Source organism: Microcaecilia unicolor, chromosome 3 (assembly GCF_901765095.1).
Source record: "Microcaecilia unicolor chromosome 3, aMicUni1.1, whole genome shotgun sequence".
Classification (NCBI taxonomy): domain Eukaryota; kingdom Metazoa; phylum Chordata; class Amphibia; order Gymnophiona; family Siphonopidae; genus Microcaecilia; species Microcaecilia unicolor.
The window spans coordinates 107,300,957-107,325,434 of NC_044033.1; the positions used below are offsets into that span (position 1 = coordinate 107,300,957).

A 24,478-nucleotide genomic window follows, 5' to 3' on the forward strand; every position below is an offset into this window, starting at 1 on the left:
GCTTGAGCTGAAGTCAGGTCTTCCAGTTCCAAAGGTTGTGGGGCTGGGAATGCTGCAGAGAGGGAAGAGAGTCATGGTCATTGATCAAGGGTGACATCTATTGGCTGGATTCATAAGCCATGATTATTCTGGAAAGAGTCTGGTGCATTCCTCTGGCTCATGACCACACTATAAAGTTCATTTTAGAAGCATCTACATGTGTAAATAGCAACAATAGCAATTTTAGAAAATCACTGTTTGCATGTATATATATCTCCCAGGATGCAGAGATTTTGAGGGGAAATGGTGGGGGTGTGGTATTAGGCATAGACCAAAAATAGATGTGTACTTCCCATTTTAAATGTACATCTTTGTGCCAAAATTTACCCATTGGATTTTGTATCTGCCAAAAGGTAGGAACAAATGCCAGCTACCGGTTTAAACCAGGGGTCCAAATAAAGGAACAGGTGCAAAACTAAGCCAACCCTCCTCATCCCTTCTGGCATACAAGCCATCCCTTTGATCCCCCAGCACACATACTATAAACTACTCCCCCCCCAAGTCTCCTCCTGTCATAAAGTCTGAACCCCCCCCACCCTCTTAAACTTCTATCGCAAGATAATTATTAACATCTCCACACCTTACTGAATCCCCTACTTTTACCAGGGGTTTGCCTAGTAGGTACTGGGGAGCAGAAGTGATACCCGGATGCTCCTGTACCATCGATGCTCTGGTTCATAATGGTACTTCGGACATCCTAGTGGTAGTCTCGTGGTACTATCATTAGGGATCAAGCTGCTTAAAAGCCATTGGCTACCAGGACTACCAGGAAAACGCAGGTAAGAACCAGGGGAGGGCATTTGGAGAGGGTTGGGTTAAGTTTTTTAATAGTCATGTTTGGGGAGGGGGTTGGACAATGTTAGTAATCCTGGCTGCAGCAATGTAAATTTTGTGGGAATGGAACAAATTTTCCCCCCACGTGGAGGTTTTTGAACTGGTTGTTTCTGCTGGACGTGACGGCAAATACATATACTGTAGTAACATAGTAAATGACAGCAGATAAAAACCAGCATGGTCCATCCAGTCTGTCCAGAAAAGTGATCATGCTGGTTACTCTCCTATCCATATCATAACTATTTTAACCAAAGGCTCCACATTCAGCAGGACCTTTTGTAAAATATAGGAAGAATTGAGCATGTACCAAACTTAACATTTCAATTCTTCTTTCAGTGACCTGTCTAAAATGGGCATTTTGTTTATTGGTTTTTGAAGAGTGTGTATGTGTGTGTGGGGGGGGGGGGGGGGGGAAGGTTGCTGGAGAGGAAGATGGAAAAATTCTCAAGTAGCTGTGAATGAAGGCTGAGGACACTAGAATTTTACTTTGGTTCTGACAGAACTGGAACTATGAAGATGCTGCAGAACAAAACTGGTGGGTCAAAAAATAAATACGTATCAAATTAGAGTATCTATTTCCAGTTTCATCCAAAACTCCAGTGGACGCGCGCAGGTCCGTTTTTCAGCGCACCTGCAAAAAATACCCTTTTTTTTGCCGAAAATGGACATGCGACAAAATAAAAATCAGCACGTGTCCATTTTGGGCCTGAGACCTTACTGCCACCCATTGACTTAGCGGTAAGGTCTCACGCGTTAACCGGGCAGTAATCGTCAGCGAGTACACACTGCCAATTACCGCCCGGTTAACGCCAGATTTAGGTACATTCGTGTTGGTTCGGATGTGTTCCTAGTTGGTAGGTCGATCAAGTCTGTCATCTATCCCAGGGCTTCACGGTAGATAATTTTCCTGCTTATTTTCGAAAGAGAAGGGCGGCCATCTTCCAACACAAATTGGGAGATGGCCGGCCTTCTCTGAGTGACAGCCAAATCGGCATAATCCAAAGCCGATTTTTGCCGGCCTCAACTGCTTTCCGTCGCGGGGCCGGCCAAAGTTTAAGGGGGCGTGTCGGCAGTGTACCGAAGGCGGGATGGGGCGTGGTTAACAGATGGGTTCCCCCAGCCGATAATGGAAAAAAGAAGGCCGGCTCTGACAAGCATTTGGCTGACTTTACTTGGTCCCTTTTGTTTCACGACCAAGCCTTGAAAAGGTGCCCAAACTGACCAGATGACCACCGGAGGGAATCGGGAATGACCTCTCCTTACTCCCCCAGTGGTCACCAACCCTCTCCCACCCCAAAAAAAAAAAATTAAATAACATTTTTGTGCCAGCCTCTATGCCAGCCTGAAATGTCATACCCAGCTCCATGACAGCAGTATGCAGGTCCCTAGAGCAGTTTTTAGGGGTGCAGTGCACTTCAGGCAGGCGGACCCAGGCCCATCCCCTCCCCCACCTGTTACACTTGTGGTGGTAAATGTGAGCCCTCCAAAACCCACCCGAAACCCACTTTACCCACATGTAGGTGCCCCCCTTCACCTGTAAGGGCTATGGTAATGATGTACAGTTGTGGGTAGTGGGGTTTGGGGGGGGGTTGGGGGGCTCAACACAAAAGGTAAGGGAGCTATGCAGCTGGGAGCAATTTGTGATGTCCAGTGCAGTGCCCCCTAGGGTGCTCGGTTGGTGTCCTGATATGTGAGGGGGACCAGTGCACTACAAATGCTGCTCCTCCCACGACCAAATGCCGGCTCCTCCCACGACCAAATGCCTTGGATTTGGCCAGGTTTGAGATGGCCGGCATTAGTTTCCATTATCGGCAAAAATTAATGCCGGCCATTCTAACGCCAGCCATCTCTAAGGGCGGCACAAATGTTGAGATTTGACCGGCCCCGACCGTATTATCAAAATGAAAGATGGCTGGCCATCTTGTTTCGATAATACACTCGGGTACGCCGCTTTACGGTGCTGGCCTTAGAGATGGCCGCCCATATAGATGGCGGGCGCCGTTCGATTATGCCCCACTTTGTGAACCAGAGTGCAGATTTTGAAAGCAATGCGTTCTTTGCTGCTCTATATGAGACAGAGGCAGTAGACACTGACCTAGAAACTAAGATTCATCAGTACCTTAAAGAAGCAGGAATGCCTGAGCTTCCTGTGGAAGCAGCAGCAGCGCTTAATCAACCCATATCAGGAAAAGAATTACAGCATGCCATTAAGGCATTAAAACTATTTTCTGCCCCTGACTCAGATGGATATACTATTGAGTTCTGTAAAATTTTACAACCACATTTGTTAGGCCCCCTACTTGATTATTATAGCACGGTAGTTGAGGAAGGTAAATTCCCACCATATGCAAATGCTGCTCTGATTAGTTTGTTACCGAAGCCAGGATGAGATTTGCAGCAACCGAGTTCTTATCGCCCAATTTCTTTAATGTTGATGTCAAGTTGTTGGCGAGAATCTTGGCGGACCGCCTGGCGCTGCTATTACCCCAAGTAATTGCTGAAGATCAGGTGGGTTTTGTGAGGGGTTGACAGTCAGTAATTAATGTTAGGAAATTTATTTCAGCTTTATTATGGGGCCAGAAAACGGGGGCTTTATACTTAGTAGTGAGTCTTGATGCAGAACGTGCTTTTGATCGAGTACTATGGCCTTTCTGTTTGCTACCCTGAATTGGGTGGGTGTACAGGGTTGGTTTTTACAGGCAGTGATGTCTTTGTATGCAGCACCTCAAGCAGCACTTCTAGTCAATGGGGTAAGGACAGCAGAATTCCCCATACAAAAAAGAACCAGACGGGTGCCCTTTGTCCCCGTTATTATTCCTCTTGTCTGTGGCAGTGGCATAGCCAAGGGTGGGCTCATTTTGGTCTCAGGCCCATCCAGTACCAGCATAGCTATAATGTGTCTGGCAGGGATCCCCAAGCCCCACCAGCCGAAAAGTCCCAACAACTGTCCCTCCTGCATACCTTGTAAATAGCAGATCTTCGCCTGCAGTGAGCAGTGACTGATGCATACTGCTTGCACCGGCCCCATAGCCTTCGCTCTGATGTATTCTTGCCTAGGCGGAAACAGGAAGTTGCATCAGAGGGAAGGGTATGAAGCCAACATCAGCAGTGTGTATTAGTTGCTGCCCGTTGCCGGTGAAATTTTGTGGAACTGCTTTTGTGCATGATTCGGTCAAATAGAGGGATTAAGGGGGTGCAATTTCCAGATCATATGGTATGTATTAAGTTATGTCCAATAAAAAAGGTATCATCTTATTTTCTTTTCCATGTTTTATTTTGTTTGATTTCTATTGATAACCTTTAAGAGTGGACTAACACGGCTACCACACCTCTCCAAATTCAAATCTCTGCCGACATGGCCAGATTTCGAAATTCTTCTTCAGGGAAGAGGTTCGCTACGAAGAAAAACAATATACCAAAAAGATAAATATCCCCATCAGCATAAATAGCTCCTTATGATAACTAACTCACTGTGAATTTACCGTCTCAAACTCTACTTCTACATATAAACAAAATGGCTGCGGCGTCTTCCCTGAAGAAGAATTTCGAAACCTGGCCATGTCGGCAGAGGTTTGAATTTGGAGAAATATTGCTGCTTAAAAGCTAAGTTATAATATATTATATATTTTGGAGATTAAAAATATCTAAGAAGAATATCATTTAAGAAAATATTGAAAAACAGTAAAATTGAAAAATTAGGAGGAAAGCAGGTTGATCTGTGAAGAGGTGAACAGCACCATCGTTATATCTGAAAAATGATTTTCTGGATGGTTTATGCTGTTAAAAATTCTGAAAATCCCCATTCACTCAATATGAAGGATTTATAGATGGGTACACTGTGAGAACATTGATTATGTGTAAAAGTGATTTGATATCAAGTGTCTGGGATAATCTGAATATTGTATACCTTGACCTTTGGCATAATCCAGACTTTCCAGCGGGCACATCTTCTACAGTATTTGCTCGCTGGAGAAGAGTGGGAATCATCTATCTTAGTCAAGTACTCAGTGAGGAAGGAAAATTGAAATATTTTGCTGATCTGCGAAGGGAATTCGCGCTTCCACCTCAAGATCACTTTGCCTACCTCCAACTGCATCATTATGTGACAGCCCTAGGATGGATGAATCTTTGTGAAGATGTACAAGACACTTTGAACTCAGCCTTAACACTGGGGTCACAAAATTCAATCTCCTTACGTTATCACCATAGACACTTACTAGATACAACAGAGGATTTGGATTACAAGAAGATCGCAGACACTTGGTCTACTGAATTGCAAGTGGCTGTAACTGAAGACCAAATTAAACAACATATATTGAGTTTACAGCATAGCTCCCGCTTTATACGTCACTGGGAACTTCAATATAAGTTTGTATTACGTTTATATATATCCCCAGTGAGAGCATATCGAGCGGAGTTCGGGTCATCTGGAGCTTGCCCCAAGTGCAAACAAGAACAAGCCACGTTAAGTCACACGTTTTGGCTTTGTCCACGTGTCACTAATCTTTGGGCAGCGGTGTTTGGTGCAGTGCATTGATATTGGAAGCGTAAAGTGACAGTACACCATCGGATTCTGTTTGGGGTTTATAAATACTCCAACCCCGCCTGCTCAGAGTTTCGGTGTTTTCTGCGGAAAGCCATTTTAATTGGGAAAAAAGTGATACTGTTACACTGGAAGGAACCACATGCCCCTAAGCTGGAAAAGTGGCGGATACATATGATTGATCTCTTGAAGCTGGAAAGATGTGGGATTAAAAATTTCTCTTCTGTGAAAGGACAACAATTTCAGAGAATTTGGGAGAGGTTTTGGGACACACTGCAGCATGCAGCAGATTATTAAATAAACGTTGTGTAATACCCTCGCAGGGTGCAAGGTTTCATACAGATGATCCTAACTACAGAAGGGAGTTAACTGGAGGGGGGAAGGGGAGGGGTTTCGGGAGGGGTAGGGAGGCTGGAGGGAATGGGAATTATTGGTTGTATATGTGATGGTTTGTTACATGCATAAGTTTATTTGGAATGACTTAAACATAAAATTAAATCCTTAATACGGAATTTTATGCAAACAACTCCCTCCCAACTAGAGAAATTAGACATGTTGGGGAAATTGCTCCAGAGAGCAGGTCAGCATCCTTGCTTATCTCTTTCCCAGACATTGGTTCCCTTTGGTGACTCAGGGAGACAGCTATGTGGAGATGGATATGTCTACCACTTAACCTGGAAAATGCCAGGAGTAGGTGTGTTATCTTATGATGCAAAGCATAGCAGTCCTAAAACAAGCTTCTTTCTCTTCCGTGTACTAGAGCTCATTCCTCCATGCTATGCTTTGTCTCTCTCACTGTAACAAAGTCAAAGTGATGGTACTTTTGGAAGAGGAACCATTCTACAGGAAGCTTGCTCTGCTTTTCTCTTCTAATTTCTTTACCTATGACTCACAGGCAGGGTCTCCAGACCAGAAGCCTAGTGTTATATGGCAGGGGCTGAGTTGTAGAGGGTCTGGTCTCAGGTAGTGTTTGAAAAAAATGTAACACTGGCAGAGGAAAGAGCAGCATCTCCCAGTGATCAAGTAACCACTAGATCAGTGGTTCCCAAACCTGATCCTTGAGGCACCCCAACCAGTTCGATTTTCAAGATACCCACAATGAATATTCATGAGAGAGATTTGCATGCACTGCTTCCACTGCATGCAAATCTCTCTCATGAATATTCATTGTGGGTATCTTGAAAACCTGATTGGCTGGGGTGCCTCCAGGACCAGGTTTGGGAACCACTGCACTAGGTAGTTGTGACCTGAAAATTCCTTTTATGATGCTTTAACTTCTATAATTCATCAAAGATGTTTGTTTTGTTCCTACAGATGGGACTCTGTGTCGAATGCAGGACCATGGTGCCAATGAACACACCCACTTGTATTGTGTGTGAGGCTCCTTTATTTTCACAGTTGCAGCCCCAGGCCAGCATCCATCTAAAGGTAACCATCTCAAGGTCACACAGCATTAAGAGACAATATGGGTTGGAAACTGAGGGCTAGAATTATTTATTTATTTATTTTATTTATTTATTAGGATTTATAATAAATGAATGAGGTGCAAAATTGTCTAAGAATCAGATGTGTTCTCACAGTTGCACTGTGATATGTTATCTTATAGTTGCAAATTTTGTTCTGCAGTGGAGTATAATATCTATATGTGTTGACAAAAGAGGCAAAATTCTGTAAGAGTTGGCTTTTACTTGACCCACAGCCATTAAGGTTTCTGTAAAAGTGCCATATCACGGTGTTGTATAGTCCTAGTTATGGAAGGAGATGAGCATACAGATCAATTGCTTGGGGCCCAGTACTATAAGGGGCCTCCTTGGCAAATCTATGTAAGCCGCATTGTACCTGCTTCTGTGGGAAAGTGCGGGGTACAAATGTAATAATCTCTCTATATAAAAGGCAACACCAACGTTCTATGAAGCCTCCAGACGGAAGTGTGAAGGGGGAGAGATATCCGGTTTTCCCATGAGTGTCTGCCCCGCCCTCTGTAACAAACAGTCAGTGAAGGAAAACAGCAGAGCACGAAATCAAATCGCTGGCTCTGTAACAGTGAAGGACTCAGAGGGGGGAGGGGAGAGAGGGCAGAGGGCAGGGACACACACACTCCCACATGCACACAGAAGAAAACATTGCTAGCCCCCCCGTTTCATTTGCATCAGAAACGGGGCTTTTTTACTAGTAAATAAATAAAAGCTACATGACATCACTGAAGCAGGATTTCATGGAGCCAGACTCTTGTCATCTCATTTCTTATCTTCTGCCAGTCTTCCTACTGATATTTACAGTTTGAGTTGGTTTACAGTGAAGCATATCTGGTTTATAAAATAGTTCTCAGGATGTGAATGGCTGGTGACTCTTAGTGTTGAAAAGGTTAGCATGCAGCAAAGTTCAGCAACCGCTTATTGTGAGCTTCAAGGACTTTAGAAGTTTGCTGTTAGCAGGAATTGAACTTTATATAAATAGCGCTATCAGACTAATTTTCGAAAGAGAAGGATGCCCATTTTTCGACACAAATCAGAAGATGGGTGTCGTCCTCACAGGGTCGCCCAAATTGGCATAATCGAAAGTCGATTTTTGGGTGTCCCCAACTGCTTTCCGTTGCGGGGACGACCAAAGTTCATGGGGGTGTGTCGGAGGCGTAGCAAAGGCAGGACTTGGGCATGTCTAACACATGGGCGTCCTCGACCCATAATGGAAAAATAAAGGGCGTCCCTGACGTGCATGTGAACGACTTTACCTGGTCCTGTTTTTCTTACAACCAAGGCACAAAAAGGTGCCCGAACTGACCAGATGACCACCGGAGAGAATCGGGGATCACCTCCCCTTACTCCCCCAGTGGTCACTAACCGCCTCCCACCCTCAAAAAACAACTTTAAAAATATGTTGTGCCGCTCTATGGGGGCACGCCAGGAAGGGATACGGGAACCTTAGTTAGCTATTTAGAGCAGGTAGGCTTCCCTAAACTCCAACCACAGCACATAGACATGTTAAACAGCCCCATCACAGGGAAGGAATTGCAAGATACAATAAAAGCACTGGCCTTGAGCTCGGCTCTAGGGCCGGTTGGCTTCATGGGAGAATATTATAAGTTCCTACCAAAGGCAGGGCAGGAGGCGATGGGGAAATACTTGGAACAAACAATTGAGGATAGGGAATTCCCCCTACATGCGAACGAAGCCCTGATTACACAGATACATAAGCCAGGGAAAGATGGAGCGCACCCGAGTTCTTATAGGCCCATCTCCTTGATTAATGTAGATGTAAAAATCCTGGCCCTTATACTCGCCACACGCTTGGGGCAATTACTCCCTGACCTAATAGGAGAAGAACAAGTGGGCTTTGTGAGGAACAGACAAGCAGGAAGCAATGTTGGACGCCTCTTGTTGGCGATGGCAAAGTGCCCACAAGAACAGGAATCAGCACTGATACATAGTTTGGACGCCGAAAAGGCGTTTGACAAAGTAGACTGGAGATATCTGTTTGGGCTGCTGACCTACATGGGAGTACAGGGATGGTTTGGAGATGCACTAAGGGCATTGTACAATAACCCCCGGGCAGCTGTCCTGGTAAATGGAGTAAAGGGAGACCCCTTTGAGATCCGGCAGGGGACTAGGCAGGGATGCCCGCTTTCACCCATCCTCTTTGTTCTGGCAATGGAGCCTTTGCTCCGCGCTCTGTGGGCGGATGGAGGGGTGAGTGGGGTGAACCTGGCGGGAGGTACGGTTAAGGCTCTGGCATTTGCTGATGATCTCCTTGTGATAACCCAAAAGCCCGAGCAATCAATACCTAGGATATTAAGGGTGGTAAAGGACTTTGGGACCCTTTTGGGCTACACACTGAATATCCAAAAATCTAGGGCCCTGGAGGTACTACAGGGAGATTCCGTAAGGCAAAGGCTGACATTGCCCATAGAGTGGGAGGCAGAGGCAATAAAGTATCTGGGAGTTAAAATACCTCAAGAACTCCCACAAATGTATGATTGGAACGTGAGAAAGCTGTTGAATGATACAAGACTGAGCCTGCAAATGTGGCAAGGATTCCCCATATCACTTTTGGGTAGGATAGCCCTGTACAATATGGTGATGGTGCCCAGACGGCTGTATGTGTTTCAGACCTTACCCTTATACCTGACCAAGGCGGATGAAAAGAGGCTCAATAAGACTCTGCAGACCTTCTTGTGGGCAAAGAAAAAACCAAGAATAGCGCTGTCCACCCTCCAACTGCTGGTGGAATACGGTGGCTTAGGACTGTTGAACTTGCGCTACATGACGATTGCAAGCGGATTGAGACACTTGAATGTCTCAAGGCTAAGGCGTACACAGTATTTTACCCCCTCCCACCTTGAATTGAAAGAGATGGAACAGAGACTTATTAGCTATTTGCTGCACAGGAAAAGCAAAGGAGAGACTAGCTTGCTGGTTACAGCGCAGCTTTTGCCAGCAGCGCAGGCGGTGTGGTGCTGGCTTTGCTGGCACCACAGATTTTTGGCCCATGCGACTCCTTATCTTCCAATCTGGGGCAATCCGGAATTCCTACCAGGACAGAACCATGCAGCTTTTGCGCGCTGGAGGGACAAAGGGCTGGAGTACCTACTGCAGGTGATAGATGAGGAGGGAAAGATTAAACCATGGGATAAACTCAAGGCCCAGTTCTCTCTAAACCCATCAGATTGGTTCCACTACTACCAACTAAAGCACTATATCGCCAGCCTCCCGCAAGAAGCATTGGCAGAAGATGTGCAGGAGGAGCTGGGGTCGGCATTCTCATTGGGAGTACAACAGAAAGTCCCGCTGACGTACTACCACAGACATTTAGAGGACATGGCAAAAGAGCCAGATTTTGAGACATTATTGAACCTGTGGAGTGCAGAGCTGGGGACGGAAGTTACCGCAGCAACGGTGCGAGATCACCTACTTGGATACCGCAAGAATACAGATCAAACAAACTACTGGGAACTACAGTTCAAGTTCACAATGAGAGCATATATCCCTCCTAGACGAGCATTCCATATGGGTCTATCGCCGGATGGAGCATGCCCCAAGTGTAAAGCCGAAGGAGCAACATTAGGTCACATGTTTTGGGGCTGCCCACGAGTTGGAACGTTTTGGAAAGCATTGATTCAGCAGATTGCCGCTATCTGGGCCATACATTGGCAAGTAGAAGTCAAGCTCTTGTTCGGCCACCCACGGCTGTCCGGATGCTTACCAAGGGGATGCTGAGCATTTGTCTCAAGAGCTATAATGGTGGCAAAGAAAACAATCTTGCTGGCATGGCTATCGGCGGAAGGCCCTACGGTACCTCAATGGAGAGGGCAGATGATCCACTTGCTACACACTGAGAGAACGAGTCTGAAAGCCCGAAAACCATTGATCACCAAAACCTTTTGGAACTGTTGGACTCCGTTTTGGTTGACGCTGACACCCCAGGCCAGGGGACAAATAATGAACATGTGATATAGGCGCTGAAGTAAAGCAGATAAAGTATGAGGACTGTGGAATGCAACTGTAATAGAGATTGGGAGGGGGGTTGGGTTTGGGAGGGAGGGAGGGGGAGAAAAATGTAAAAAGTTATTGGAGAGCAAAGCTGTAGTAGGTCAGCTCTGTGGGGAAAGGAAGAGAGCATTTTAATGTCATCTGACAGGTAATGTGTTTATCTGTTCAAGATACTGCAGTGACCCATGTTAGATAAGTAAGTTGACAACGTACCTGATGGAAATGTTATTCTGTGGTTTTTCAATAAAAATTATTGAAACATAAAAAATATGTCGTGCCAGCCTCTATGCCAGCCTCAAATGTCATACTGTGGTCCATCGCAGCAGTATGCAGGTCCCTGGAGCAGTTTTAGTGGGTGCAGTGCACTTCAGGCAGGCGGACCCAGGCCCATCCCCCCCTATGTGTTACACTTGTGGTGGTAAATGTGAGCCTTCCAAAACCCACCAAAAACCCACTGTACCACATCTAGGTGCCCCCCTTCACCCGTAAGGGCTGTGGTAGTGGTGGGTAGTGGGTTTTGGGGGGGTTGGGGGGCTCAGCACACAAGGTAAGGGAGCTATGTACCTGGGAGCAATTTATGAAGTCCACTGCAGTGCCCCCTAGGGTGCCCGGTTGGTATCCTGGCATGTCAGGGGGCCCTGTGCACTACAAGTGCTGGCTCCTCCCACGACCAAAGGGCTTGCATTTGGTCGTTTCTGAGATGGGCGTCCTTAGTTTCCATTATCAGAGAAAATCAGAAATGACCAAGTCTAGGGACGACCATCTCTAGGGACGACCTAAATGTCAAGATTTCGGCGTCCCCGACCGTATTATCGAAACGAAAGATGGACGCCCATCTTGTTTAAATAATATGGGTTTTCCCGCCCCTTCGCCGGGATGTTTTGCAAGGATATCCTCAGCAAAACTTGGGCACCCCTTTCGATTATGTAACCCAAGAGCACCACAAAAATTGCAAAAGTGGGTCAGTCTAAAGAGCCATCCTTTGGTCAAGCATTCGGACTCCAGCAGTGGTAGACATTTGGTGAGTAGAGGAAGTTATAGGGCGTGTGTGACTCTTGTCATCCTTTATTTAGCAGTTGTGGTTTAGGGATTCGTTGAACCCAGAGTGACACCTCTGACATGCTGTCTTACTGACAATATAACAGCTTTGAGGCAATAGTTAAATCCATGGAAGTTGGGGCTTCGACATATCTGCAGGTAAAAGTATGGGTGTTGTTTGACAGCATGCATGTTTTTATCTGCAGAGTGAGGATATGGTGCTGGAATGGAGTGAGAGCAGAAATCAGAGATGTGTATAGAACTGTGCATGCATTTCTGAGGGAAAAATTATGCATAGAAAAAGCAGGTGCCATTTCTGTGTTTGACAGCATGCATGTTTTTATCTACAGAGTGAAGATATGGTGCTGGAATGGAGTGAGAGCAAAAATCAGAGATGTGTATAGAACTGTGCATGTATTTCTGAGGGGAAAATTTTGCATAGTAAAAGCAGGTGCCATTTCTGTGTATAATTTTCCTTTTGTCAGTAATCAAGCAAAAGACTTTGGCTTTGATTGATGAAGCAAATGTCCTCAGCATTTGACCCAGTGCAGGCAGTGAGCCTTTTTTGTTAGTTTAATTGTAATTAGGTTTTTAAAAATGTAATTCTTTTGGATTTAAGATAATGTTCTGATAGCTCCTGTAGCATACTGTTACTTCACTTTCAGCATGCCATTTGGAAAGATGACCATATAAATAAATATTTATCTATCAGCATAAATTTCATCTGAATAACTATGTGCTCTCTTTCTAATTTTGTTAAAGGGGAAAGCAATCTGCAGATATTGTGGAACAGGGAACCCCATTAACCTAAAAAATTGTGTTACCTGTGAAAGTAGATTACCTGAAACACTCACGGTAAGCTGTTTACACTTTACCTAAGTGACTGTCATGTTGTTTGGCAACGATACACCGAAGAGTGAGGTACATACTAGTCAATTTTCAGAGGAGAGTGTTTCGATGGAACTATCAAAATTGAAAACTGACAAAGCCATGAGGTGAGACGGAATGCATCCAAGGTTACCAAAGTGGCTAAAAGAGGCTCTGGCAGGTCCGCTGATGGACCTGCTCAATAGATTCTTAGAGACCGTAGTGGTCCTGTGTGTCTGGAGAAGGATGGATGATGTTCTTTTATAAAAGTGGTAACAGAGATTGTAATCTACAGGATGGTTAGTCTGACCTTGGTGGTGGGAAAATTAATGAAGAGTTTACTGAACAAAAGCGTAGTGAAGTATCTGCAACCAGCAGTTTGCAGATCCAAGACAGCATGGTTTTGCTAGAGGGAAATTGTGTGAAACAAATCTGATTGATGTTTTTGATTAGGTTACAAATGATCAAGGGCATGTGGTGGATATGGTTGCTTTGGATTTCAGCAAAGTTTTTGATACTGCCCTGTATAGGAGTCTCAGGTGTGAACTGAGCAGCCTGTATGGTGGGTCCTAAAGTGATAAAACTAAATTATAAACTGGTTAAGTGAAGTCATTAGAGGGTAATGGTTAATGCAGTGTTCTTCACTGCAAGGCCTAGGGGTCAGTGTCAGTCCCCACTGAACCTGTGTGGCCCCCTGACTCTTCCCCCAGTCACATTCATACATAATCTTGTCCTGAGCCTTGCTACTGATACTACATCCATAACAGTTATTCTGCTTTTTACCTTCACCTTGTAGCTCTCTTTAAGTTTGAACTGTCTACTTTTCAAGCTGTCACACTTTTTCAAGAGACTGAAAGAGCACTGAAGGAATCAAGACACCATACAATTCAAACTAACTGAAGAGTCATGTGGTGCTGTTTCAAAGGCCAATAAGCCTCTGCCAGGGATATTAAAAAAACAGGAGTGAGGGCCAGCTTGAAGGGGTAAAGGGTAGAGACAGGAAAACCGACAGGTGAGAGTGGGAATGGGAATAGGAACAGGAACAGAGACTAGTTTGGGTTTGGATGGAGAAGAATGTGTAGTGAAGAAGAGCTGTGGAGAACGTGGGGGACAGCAATGGGCTGGGGGACATGGGTAGAGATTGTATGTAGGGGATATGAACTTAGGGAAAGAGAGAGTGTAGAGGAGTCACTCTAAATGTGCATAAGCAGGTTGCGGCGGAATAACCTGAGATTTAAAGGAATTCCAGATCTGGACATATTTAGCAATTGCGAAGCAGTAACACAGGAGTTGTGTGGTCATATATTGGCTCTTGAGGACAACAATCAGTCTGTGGACCTTCACATACAGAGAGCGCATCAAGTGCGGGTCTGCAACGAGACTCGAACCTGAGAGACATTGTGGTTTGTTTTGTGGACTTTCCCACGAAGGACAAGATCTTGAGTAAGGAAAGGCAGCAAAAGGAGATCCTGTGGAAGAACTATAAGATAGGCGTGTATCAAGATCTGGCAGGGTCTACATTGCAGAAACGTAGATCTTTTCGGGAAGTCACGGAGTTTATGAGATCAAAGGGGATCCACTACAGGTGGCTCTTCCCATTTGCAGTGTGGATGACGGTGGAAGGGAAATCGCGCAGAGTCCGGACTCCAGATGAGGCATGGTCAACATTGTGCTCTTTGGGATGCAGTGGAGTTGCAGCCCAGGCAAAGCAACCGGTTGCTGTTCTGGAACCTAGAACGGATTCAGCTTGGCAGCTGGTGGTGAATCGGGGGAAGAAGTCCGACAAGCATGCTTCTTGAGGAGCGAGGATTTCAGAGGACTGCTGGAAGATTCTTGCACTAATTGAGGACAATTTGCAGATAAGGGAAAACTCAGGGTGTGATTTGTGCGGGGTGCATGATGGGGAAGGGGAGGAGGGGTACAAGTCTCCAGAGTGAATGGAGGTAGTGGGAGTATGTTGACTGACTGTGAGGGGGGGAGGAGATGAGGTTAAGAGGGATGGGACTATGGGTGTCAGGGCGGTAATTTGTGGGTTAGGGGACAGGAGTGGAAGGTAGTCTGGGAGGAGTGAGGAAATGCATGAGTGTTGTGAGGGTGAGAGAAGAGCGAGAGGGCGGTCAGGGGAGTGTTTAAACAAGGTTTATGCCTCCTGAGGATTGGGGTAGTTCCTCGAGGGATGGCTGATCACAGGTTACAGAGAGCAGCACAAGGGAGGGGGAGGGATGGGGTGGACGGGGGGGAGAGCTGGGGGAGGAGAGGGGAGAGACATTGTTGGTGGGGTCTTGGAATGTAAATGGGCTCAGTAATCAAGGGAAATGGAGTAGAATCTTTAAGGAATTGAGTGGACTGAAGTGGGATGTGACGTTCCTGCAAGAAACACATTTGAGACTGAGAGACGTGCATATGTTGCGTCGTAGGCCCTTTAGGGAGATGGTAGTTCATCAGGGAGGAGGACCCAAAAGGATTGGGAGTTGTGGCCATTCTGATAAGACAGGATTGTGGGTTTGTCATCCAACAGGAGTTTCGGGATGCTAGGGCAAGGAGCTGACATTGATCAATATCTGTGCTCCAAATGTGGGTCAAAAGGGAATTTTCCAGACGTTAAAGGAAAAGATCCAAGGATTTGTTGAAGGGCAAGTGGTGGCAGGAGGGGACTTTAATGTTGCTCCGGATGCGCGATTAGACCATTCAGCTGGAGGGGGGACAACAGAATGGGCCCGAGAGAAAAGCCTTGTTGTGGTTTATGAAAGAGTTGGAAGTAGTGGATTGTTGGAGGTTGTTGCATGGAGTGCAGCGGAATTACACCTTCTACTCTCATGTAGCACAATCGTACACCCGGCTTGACGGGTTGTGGGTGCATAGAAATAGTTGGCATATGGTGGGAGAGGCTGAGATTGAGGCCATTCAAATTTTGGATTATGCACCAGTGTGGATTAGGCTCAAGGGGCTGGGTCAAGGGGAGCGGAGGTGCAGGTGGAAGTTGAATGATTCTCTATTGGGGGATGAGAAAGTGCGGGAAGAGGTCAAGCTGAATATTCACAAGTTTTGTCACTTTAATGATAATGGTGAGGTCACGGAAGCAGTATTGTGGGATATATTGAAGGCTGTGGTGAGGGGTACGCTGATCAAGTGGGGGCACTGAGGAAGCGGGAAAGGGGACAGCATGCCCTAGATCTTTGCACGCGCTTTGTGTATTTGGAAAACTTGCACAAACGAAATCCCACATTGCTGGTATGGGAAGAACTTAAAAAAGCTAGGGGGGGATTTAGATCAGTTGCAGATGATGGAAGTGGACTTTATGAGAACTAAGCTTCAACAGCACTACTTTGAGTTTGCTAATAAATCCAGTGCAATGCTAGCATGGTATTTAAGAGCCAGAAGAGTTAAATCCCTTCTTCAAAAGATGAGGGATGGTAGGGGAGGATGGCACTATGCTGATTCTGAGATAGCAAGCTGCTTTATGATGTATTATCAAGAGTTGTATAAGGCCCCAGAGGAGGGAATGGAGGCGGATATAGGTAGTTATTTTGATCAAGTGACATTACAAAGTTTGAGTGAATCAAAAAGAGCACGGCTTGGGGAACCCATCAGATTGGGTGAAGTGCAGGGGGTGATTAAGAGGCTTTCGAATGGGAAGAACCCTGGGCTGGATGGGTATTCAGCAAGGTTTTACAAATGTTTTGTGGGTGAACTGGGGGATCTTTTGGTACGGCTGGGGAATGGTGTGTTGGAGGGTAAAGAGCTTCCTAAATCTATGTTAGAGGCAGGGGTGACTGTCTTACCTAAACCGGGAAAGGACCCAGCAGTATGTGGCTCGTATAGGCCTATTTCCTTGCTGAATACGGATGCAAAGATAGTGGCCAAAATCTTGGCTAATAGGTTTGGAAGGGTTCTGCCTAAGCTGATACATAGAGACCAGTCGGGGTTTGTGCCTGGGAGACAGGTAGGGGACAATATTAGGTGTACCCTCCACTTGATCTGGGAAGCGCAAGGAGGTGTACCTGGTACGGCCATGTTGGCAATAGATGCAGAAAAGGCCTTTGACCGGGTAAACTGGGGGGTTTTGAGGGAAGTGCTGAAGCGGATGGGTGTGGGAGAAAATTTTAGCACTTGGTTGGCAGCCTTATACAGGGAACTGAGGGCCTGCCTTAATATTAATGGGAGTTACACTTCCTTCTTCCCCATTTGTAGAGGAACTAGGCAGGGGTGCCCTTTGTCACCACTATTATTTGCGATATATATTGAGCCTTTAGCTGAATTGATGCGACGACACCATCCAGATATACGGGGTATTGAGGTAGGGGAGGGGGAGCATCGTATTGCCTTGTTTGCCGATGATGTTTTGCTTTATGTGGTGGATCCGGGGTGGACGTTGGATACAATATTGCAGATCCTTCGGGATTTTGAAAAGCATGCAGGCTTGAGGGTTAATATGGATAAGAGCGAGTTGCTGGGGGTTTCTTCGACTCATGGAGAAGAGCAATGCTTGAGAACAAAGTTTGCTTTTAAATAGGCTAAGCATAGCATCCGATACCTGCGGATCCAAATTCCCAGGGATTTGGATAGAGTGTATGGTTTGAATTATGGGAAAATAGTGGCTCAAATTAGGGTGGAGTTATCTAGGTGGAAGGGTGTGGTTATCTTGGTGGGGATGCATGGCAGTGGTAAAGATGAATGTGTTGCCTAGGTTGTTATTCTTGTTCCAGTCCTTGCTGGTGGCGGTCCCGAGGCAGATACTTAAGCAGCTCCAGGGCCACATATTACAGTTTATTTGGGGGGGTAGACACCCTCAATTGGCCAGACTGGTATTATGGGGGGTGCCGGAGCAGGGGGGGAGAGCGGTCCCTAATATTGAGTGGTACTATACAGCAGCTCAGCTGCGGATGATATTGGACTGGGAGAGGGGGAAACTGAAGCCAGCAAGCCAGTTGGAGCAGTCATACTTCCCGAGTCAAGCGTTGAGCTCGTATCTGTGGACAACTGAGGGAACCAAACAGGTGCTGATGGGAACACATAATACATACATAAGGCATATAATGGGGTTGTGGGGGGAAGTATGTAGGAGATGGGGTCAGGGGGATAGGGTGTCTTCTCTGGCGTCCTTGAGATGGGAACCTAAATTTGGAGCAGGGAGAGACAATGCTACATTTGGGAGGTAGGCGCAGGTAGGCATATTGAGTATTAGGGATGTGCTGCATGGGGGTAGGATGAAGAGTTTTGAGACTCTGTGTTCTGTGTATGCTCTGCCAGCAGGAGATGCTTTCTCCTACCTACAAGTACAACATTTTGTGGGGTCTTTGGGATGGAGGGGGGAGGCACCTCAAGAAATGGAAAGCCTGGAAAATTTGTGGTTGCTGTTGAAAAAGGTGCCCAGACCCATCTCAGTGGTGTATAAATTTTTTCTGGGATGGGATCCCCAACCATTTATGTTCCAGGGGGCATGGGAGCGGGACCTCCATTGTAGCTTCACTGACCAAGAATGGGAACAAATCTGTGGAGAGGTTCAAAAGGCTTCAGTATGTGTTTTGGTGCAGGAAAATGCATATAAGGTATTCACTCGATGGTATTATACACCTGAGAGATTGAGGCGGATGTTCCCGGTTACATCAGTTGCATGTTGGAGGTGTGGGGGGCAGTCGGGGACATTCTTGCATATCTGGTGGACTTGTCCTAAGGTAGTTCCTTTTTGGCAGGAGGTAATGAAGGCCCTAGTGAAAGTGATGGGTGCATCTTTGGTGTGCAGTCCCTCGGTGTGTCTCTTGGGTATGCATAATGAGAGGGACTCTTGGGAGCAGAGCAAATGGATGCGATGGGGGTTGGCAGCAGCCAAGTGCCTCATAGCACAGCACTGGAAATCCATAGACCCCCCCGAAGTTGGGGGATTGGAAAAGTAAAGTGGGACGGTTAATATCTTTGGAACGCCTTACGGCATATCGTAGAGATGGCACACTAAAGGGGGGCGGAATCGACTTCAAGAAGGTCTTGAACGTCTTTAAGAAGGCTGAACTTGGGAGATATGGGGGGGGGGATTCAGAGAGGAGTGGGAGGGGGTGGGAAGGAAGGAGGGAGGGAGGGAGGGAGTAGGTCTCATAGGCTTGGGGATTTCCCAATTATGGTAATGGTTAATGGGGGTTAGGGAGTTGGAGGAGGGGAGAGGGGGTCGGGGTTAATATGGTGTTTTCTTGCTGAGTGATGATTGAAGCAAGAACTATAGTTGGTTATTTGGGGTGCAGAACTGTGTATTTTCAATATGCATAGGTTCAGTGGGTGTAGAAACAAAAACAAGACTGTTAACATGGCTGAATATTGTATGTCAGTTGTGAGTTTAGTAGTGATTAAGTTGTTTTCTAATATTGTGTGAATTGAAGTTGTTAAAATCAAAATAAAATATTTAAAGTGAAAAAAAAGAAGTCCATTCTATTCCCATGGGCTTCTTCGCATTCAGCTTGCTTCTAATTGGTAGCACAGCTTTGTAAAAGGAGCCCATGGACAGGTAAGAGCAATAGAGAAGATAAATAATAAGGGTTACTAAGCAGGAAACATTTCACCTGCAGTCAGAAAAAGTGCATGCAACTAATCTCAGCTAGAGTATGTAAGTATAGTAAGCATGTGCAGCTACTACTACTACTACTTATCATTTCTAATAGCACTACTACACATATGCAGCACTGTACACTAAACACATAGGAGACAGTCCCTGCTCGACAGAGCTTACACATAGGAGACAGTCCCTGCTTGGCAGAGCTTACAATCTAATCAAGACAGACAAACAAGACAAATAAGGGATTAGGGAATTACTTATGGTGGGAATGTTTAAAACAGACAAGAGTATCAAACAAGGGAATAGGAGTTAAAAGCAGCCTCAAAAAGGTGGGCTTTTAGCCTAGATTTTATTACGGCCAGAGACAGAGCTTGATGTACTGGCTTGGGAGGCCATGTTAGTCCTTGTAATATGCAACTAACTAGTTATTTGCTTCTTCCATTAAGGGCTTGGGAGAAGAACCAGGCTTTCACCTGCTTCTTGAAGTACAGAAGTCTTATGTTAGGCAAAGCCATTCTGGGGGAGTGCATTCCAAGGTGGGGGCTACTCCTGTGAAGGCTTGCTGGCAGGCATCACATCATGTGATTTCCTTTTGAGAGAGTGTGGTTAGGGATGCCCCTTGGGAGGACCTTGAAGATGCATAGAGGGAGATCCGGTTCTTCAAGGACTCTGGCCCATTTCCTTTGAGGTTCATAAAAATCAGAGACGATTTTGAAATATAGCCCAGTGTTGTACTGGTCAGTGATTTTTTTTTTTTTTTGAGAAATGGTGCTATATGATCACAACAGTTATGAGTGCAGCATTCTGAATCAGTTGGAGCTGGTGCAAACCCTTTTAGAGTGATCTAGCCTTGACGTTATCATGGTGTGTGAGTAATTTGATATTTTCATCGTCTACGTGGTCCTCTCTGGAAGTGTCCTGTTGACTACGCTACTCCCTTACAGCGTGAACCACTCTGACAAAACTTGCCTTCATGGTGTATGGAGACAGAGAGCATAGTTTTTGCAGGTGATAGAGGCAGTTCCTGAAAGTTGCTTGGATTTGGGGGACCAGTATAAGAGCCGAGTCCAATTGTAGTCCAAGGTTCCTGATCTATGATATAAGGGAGAATTCATTGCTCCTAAAAAAGAATTTTGATTTGGTTGCTTGTGTTAGGGATCCACAGAAACTCATTTTTGCGTGGGTTCATACAGTTTGTTTTTAGCCCATTCTTGAATTTCTGTTGGACAGACAGTTTATTCAGGGCTGTAGGTAAGTCTGATTCAGTGAATGTGAGTGGCTGCATGTCAGCGGTGTAGATATAGAACTGAGTATCTATTGGCTGAATCAGCTTGGCTTGAGGTAGATGTTAAACAAAATAGGCAATAGTATGAATCCCTGTGGTACCTCACAGATCAGTGCCCAACATAGCAATGAGGTGCTGCTGAAGAGTATGGATATTTCCTATTATGTAGATAGGATCTGAACCAGGCAAGCACTGTGTCACTGATACCTGTTTCTGGCAGTCTTGCTAGTGTGATATCATGGTCTCCAGTGTCAAAAGCTGTTGAAAAATCTAACAGTTCTAACAGCAAGATGGATTCCCTTTCATGGTTTTTATGGAGATCATCTGGCAGTTGAATGAAAGGCAAACAAAATGGTATGAGATCTGCACCAAAAGCCATACGAAATGAGACTGAAATTAGAAGGGGGGGGGGGGGGGGGTTTGGACAGATTCCTGAAGGAAAAGTCCATTGAACATTATTCTTTTTTTTTTTATTTTTTGGGGGTTTTGCCAGGTTCTTGAAGCCTGGGATTGGCCGCTGTCAGAGACAGGATGCTGGGCTTGATGGACCCTTGGTCTTTTCCCAGTATGGCTGTGCTTATGTGCTTAGATGTTTCTACCTTGGAGGAGAGGAGAGATGGAGGAATATGAAAGAGGCATTAAATTGTCTTAACGATATTAATCATGCACAACAGAAGAGAAGTTGCAGAACTATAATGTGAAGTTCCAAGAGTGAAGATTCAAGAGTAACGTCAGGAAATGCTTTTTCATGGAAAATTTAATGTATTCTTAGAATGCCTTTTCAGATGAGGTGGCAGAGACAAAATAGTATTGGAATTTAAAAAAGCATAGGTTAAACACAGAGGAATTTGTAGTGGCAAGAGGATGGATAATCAGAACTGGTAAGAGAATATATCAGGATACAAAGATATATAATTTCAGAAAAGACAGGATAGGTAGAAAGGGGAAGAAGTAGCTTTTATGTGTGAGAAGTCACGGCAGCCATTTTCAGGAAGCTGTTGCTAGGGGCAAGAGCAAAGGAAGTTCATTCCTGCCCCCATCACCTCACTGGACCACCAGGGATGTCAGGTAGGCCTGGGGGGGTGGGGAACCTATCCTGATTGGGAGGTAGGAGTGGGGATGGGAGGGGGATTTTGACCTGTTGGGAGGGTTTGTGAGGGTACCTATGCATGATGTCAGGGAGGTTCATGGGGGGGGGGGGGGGGGCTATGGACCTTGGGTGGGAGGGGGATTCGGAGGGAAATGATATTTTTTTATCGTGGGTCGACTGATGTTTAGTGCCGGTGCCCGCATAGCTAAATGGGTGAATTTAAGACAACTTTTGAGCTGTCCTAAATTCACCCACATAGCTATGTGGGTGACGGCACTGAATACTGTTGGCACCTGCATAACTCCCGGCTCCTCCCCAGTGCTGCCCCTGACCTGTCCACTTTTTTGTTGGGCGGTCTGTGATGATTTTCAGCTGCACTGTCTGATTAAATACTGCTGAATATCACTACTTAGGCAGCAGACTCAATTTAACCATGCAGAAGAGGCTCCTGCCTGCTTAGATCACTTTGAATATCAGCTGGACTGATTTTTTGCACTCTCAAAGAACCCCTAATTAGCTGGAAAATGCAGACCTAAATTTACAGGGGTCAACATTCAGCCGGTGGCGCTAAACATTTCGCTGACTTCCACTGGCGTTATGCCCAGAAATTCAATTCCAGGCCATGTCCAGGCTTTGCCATTGAATTTCTGGCTTTGCAGAGCCAGCTAATTCATTGCCAGTTAAGAGCAGTATTCAGCACTTAACTGGCTATGGGGAACCACATAAAGATAGGACTGTCTTTTATGTGATCCTAATTATGCGGTTACCCTGGCTGGTTAAGTTCTGAATATTGGCACTTAACCTGCCAAGTGCCAACTCCGCTCCCAGAACCCCCCCAAAATAACTAGTTTTGACTTAGGCACTAACCAGTTAAGTGCCACTGAAAATGACCAGTTAACCCTAAACAAGCACTTAAACCGGCCAGAAGCCGTTTCTGGCTAGTTAAATCGCTTTGGATATCAATCCAACAATTTATAAACATGTAAGAATAGAAATCCTAATTATTATTTGTTGCCAGAAGCCATACTGGAATGTTTCCTCAAACTACTGTCACTGCTCACTGAGAATCATTTCTTTGTTCCTGTGGCTAACTTGCCGTTTGGTTTTTCTAGCCTATTTTCAGTGGAGAGTCTGCACCCCCTGTTCCAAATCAACTAGGGAAGATACAGTCTTGTTCAAAATGTGGCCGTGTTAATCATGCTGATGCTCGTTTTTGTGACTGGTGCGGTGTCAAGGTGGGCATCTCTCATTGCAGCCTCATAACTAAAACTCCTGTCAGTGCACATATGGAAAAAACATTGGATAGCTTGATAAAATAGAGATTGGTGATGTGTGTTTGTTTGATTATTCCTTCTTTTTTCATTAGTCACATGTAAAAACAGAAAAATGTTTCCAGTCTAAATTAAGCCAGATTTGCAAATATCTGCTTGAACTTACTTAGAAATGTTTATGACCTGGATCATTTAAAAAAACAAAACAAATCATTTCCAATAAGAAAAATCCAGGTGTCCTCGGTGACTTGGATTTAGGTAAATATCCTCAAGATTAGAACAATGCATAGATGGAGTAACTATTTGAATATATTTAAATATCTGTGCAAATCTATAAACTTCTGTATCCAAATCAGGTCAGGAAGATTACAAATGAACAAATGTGGAGAGTCAAATTGAGCTGTATGTGATCAAAATTTATTATCTTCATCTGTGTTGAACCACAACTTTGCTCTGATTATCACATTTTCCACTTCTGTTGAGGTTCAGATTGGTTCACCTATTCTTTGTTAATATAAGAAGGTCTGCAATTACACCCATGTCTTTAGACAAATTGCATACATAATAAAAATATGTAAAGACAGTGGCACAAGCTTACTCTAGGCATTAAAAGAAAGCTCGAGGTTCTAGCAGCAAAGTGAATGTATGGACTAAACCTTTGGGGAAATACTGTACATAAAGAATACTTCAAGGATTTAGAAGTGTTTGACAAATCCCAGATTATTTGTCATTTAATTAGCGATGCATTACTTTGTTACTGTACTGACTTTCAGGTTTTTAAAAAATGATTCTAAAAGGATTTTGGAAATGCTTTTGCAATATCAGGTACCCTGCTATAAGCATTAATTTTCCTGCCTAGGTAGACGTATGTCTTGCAGAGTTCTTTATTCCTCAGAGTTCTATATTCCTTTCAACAAAGAATAGATGAACTACTTTGAATTACAACAGATCTGAATAACTTGATAATCAGGATTGTCCATGCCTCTTAGAGTAAGAGGAATAGCCTACTGGTTAGAACAATGGACTGAGAAGCAAGAAAACCAGGCTTCAAATCCACTTCTTCCACTAGTACTCCTTGTGATGTTGAGCAAGTCACTTCCCCCTTCATTGGCTCAGATACAAAATGTAAGGCTAGATTTACCAATCCATGTTAATACTATAACGTTATTGTGCCTTAATGCATATTGAGACCCTTTTACCAAGCTGTGCTAAAAAGTGGCCAGCGCTATCTTCAGCGCAGGTCTTTCCTCTGCGCTGAGGCTACTTTTAGCACAGCTTGGTAAAAGGGCCTCAATGTGCATTAAGGTGCAATAACATGTTATGGTATTAACATGGATTAGTAAATCTAGCACATATTGCTTTTAAGTTGGTTTTTTTTTGTGTGTATATCAAATATTATTTGGATTAGCTCTGGGATGCGTGCAGTAAATAGGATCCAGGAATTATCTCACACTTCATTTTCCTAGTTGTAAGAACCTTGTATA

At 45.0% G+C, this 24,478-nt stretch overlaps 1 protein-coding gene across 3 annotated transcripts in view; it reads left to right on the plus strand.

Moving 5' to 3' along the window:
* The window catches only part of DZANK1 (double zinc ribbon and ankyrin repeat domains 1), a 179,695-nt gene that overhangs the window by 68,748 nt on the left and 86,469 nt on the right, over window positions 1–24,478 (plus strand). For 2 of the 3 annotated variants that reach the window (XM_030196241.1, XM_030196242.1), the window contains 3 exons: window positions 6,731–6,844; window positions 12,703–12,795; window positions 22,836–22,958. In XM_030196241.1, coding sequence (XP_030052101.1) covers window positions 6,731–6,844; window positions 12,703–12,795; window positions 22,836–22,958 — 330 coding nt within the window. The remainder of the gene's footprint in view (window positions 1–6,730; window positions 6,845–12,702; window positions 12,796–22,835; window positions 22,959–24,478) is intronic. The other variant, XM_030196243.1, reaches the window with a different exon arrangement.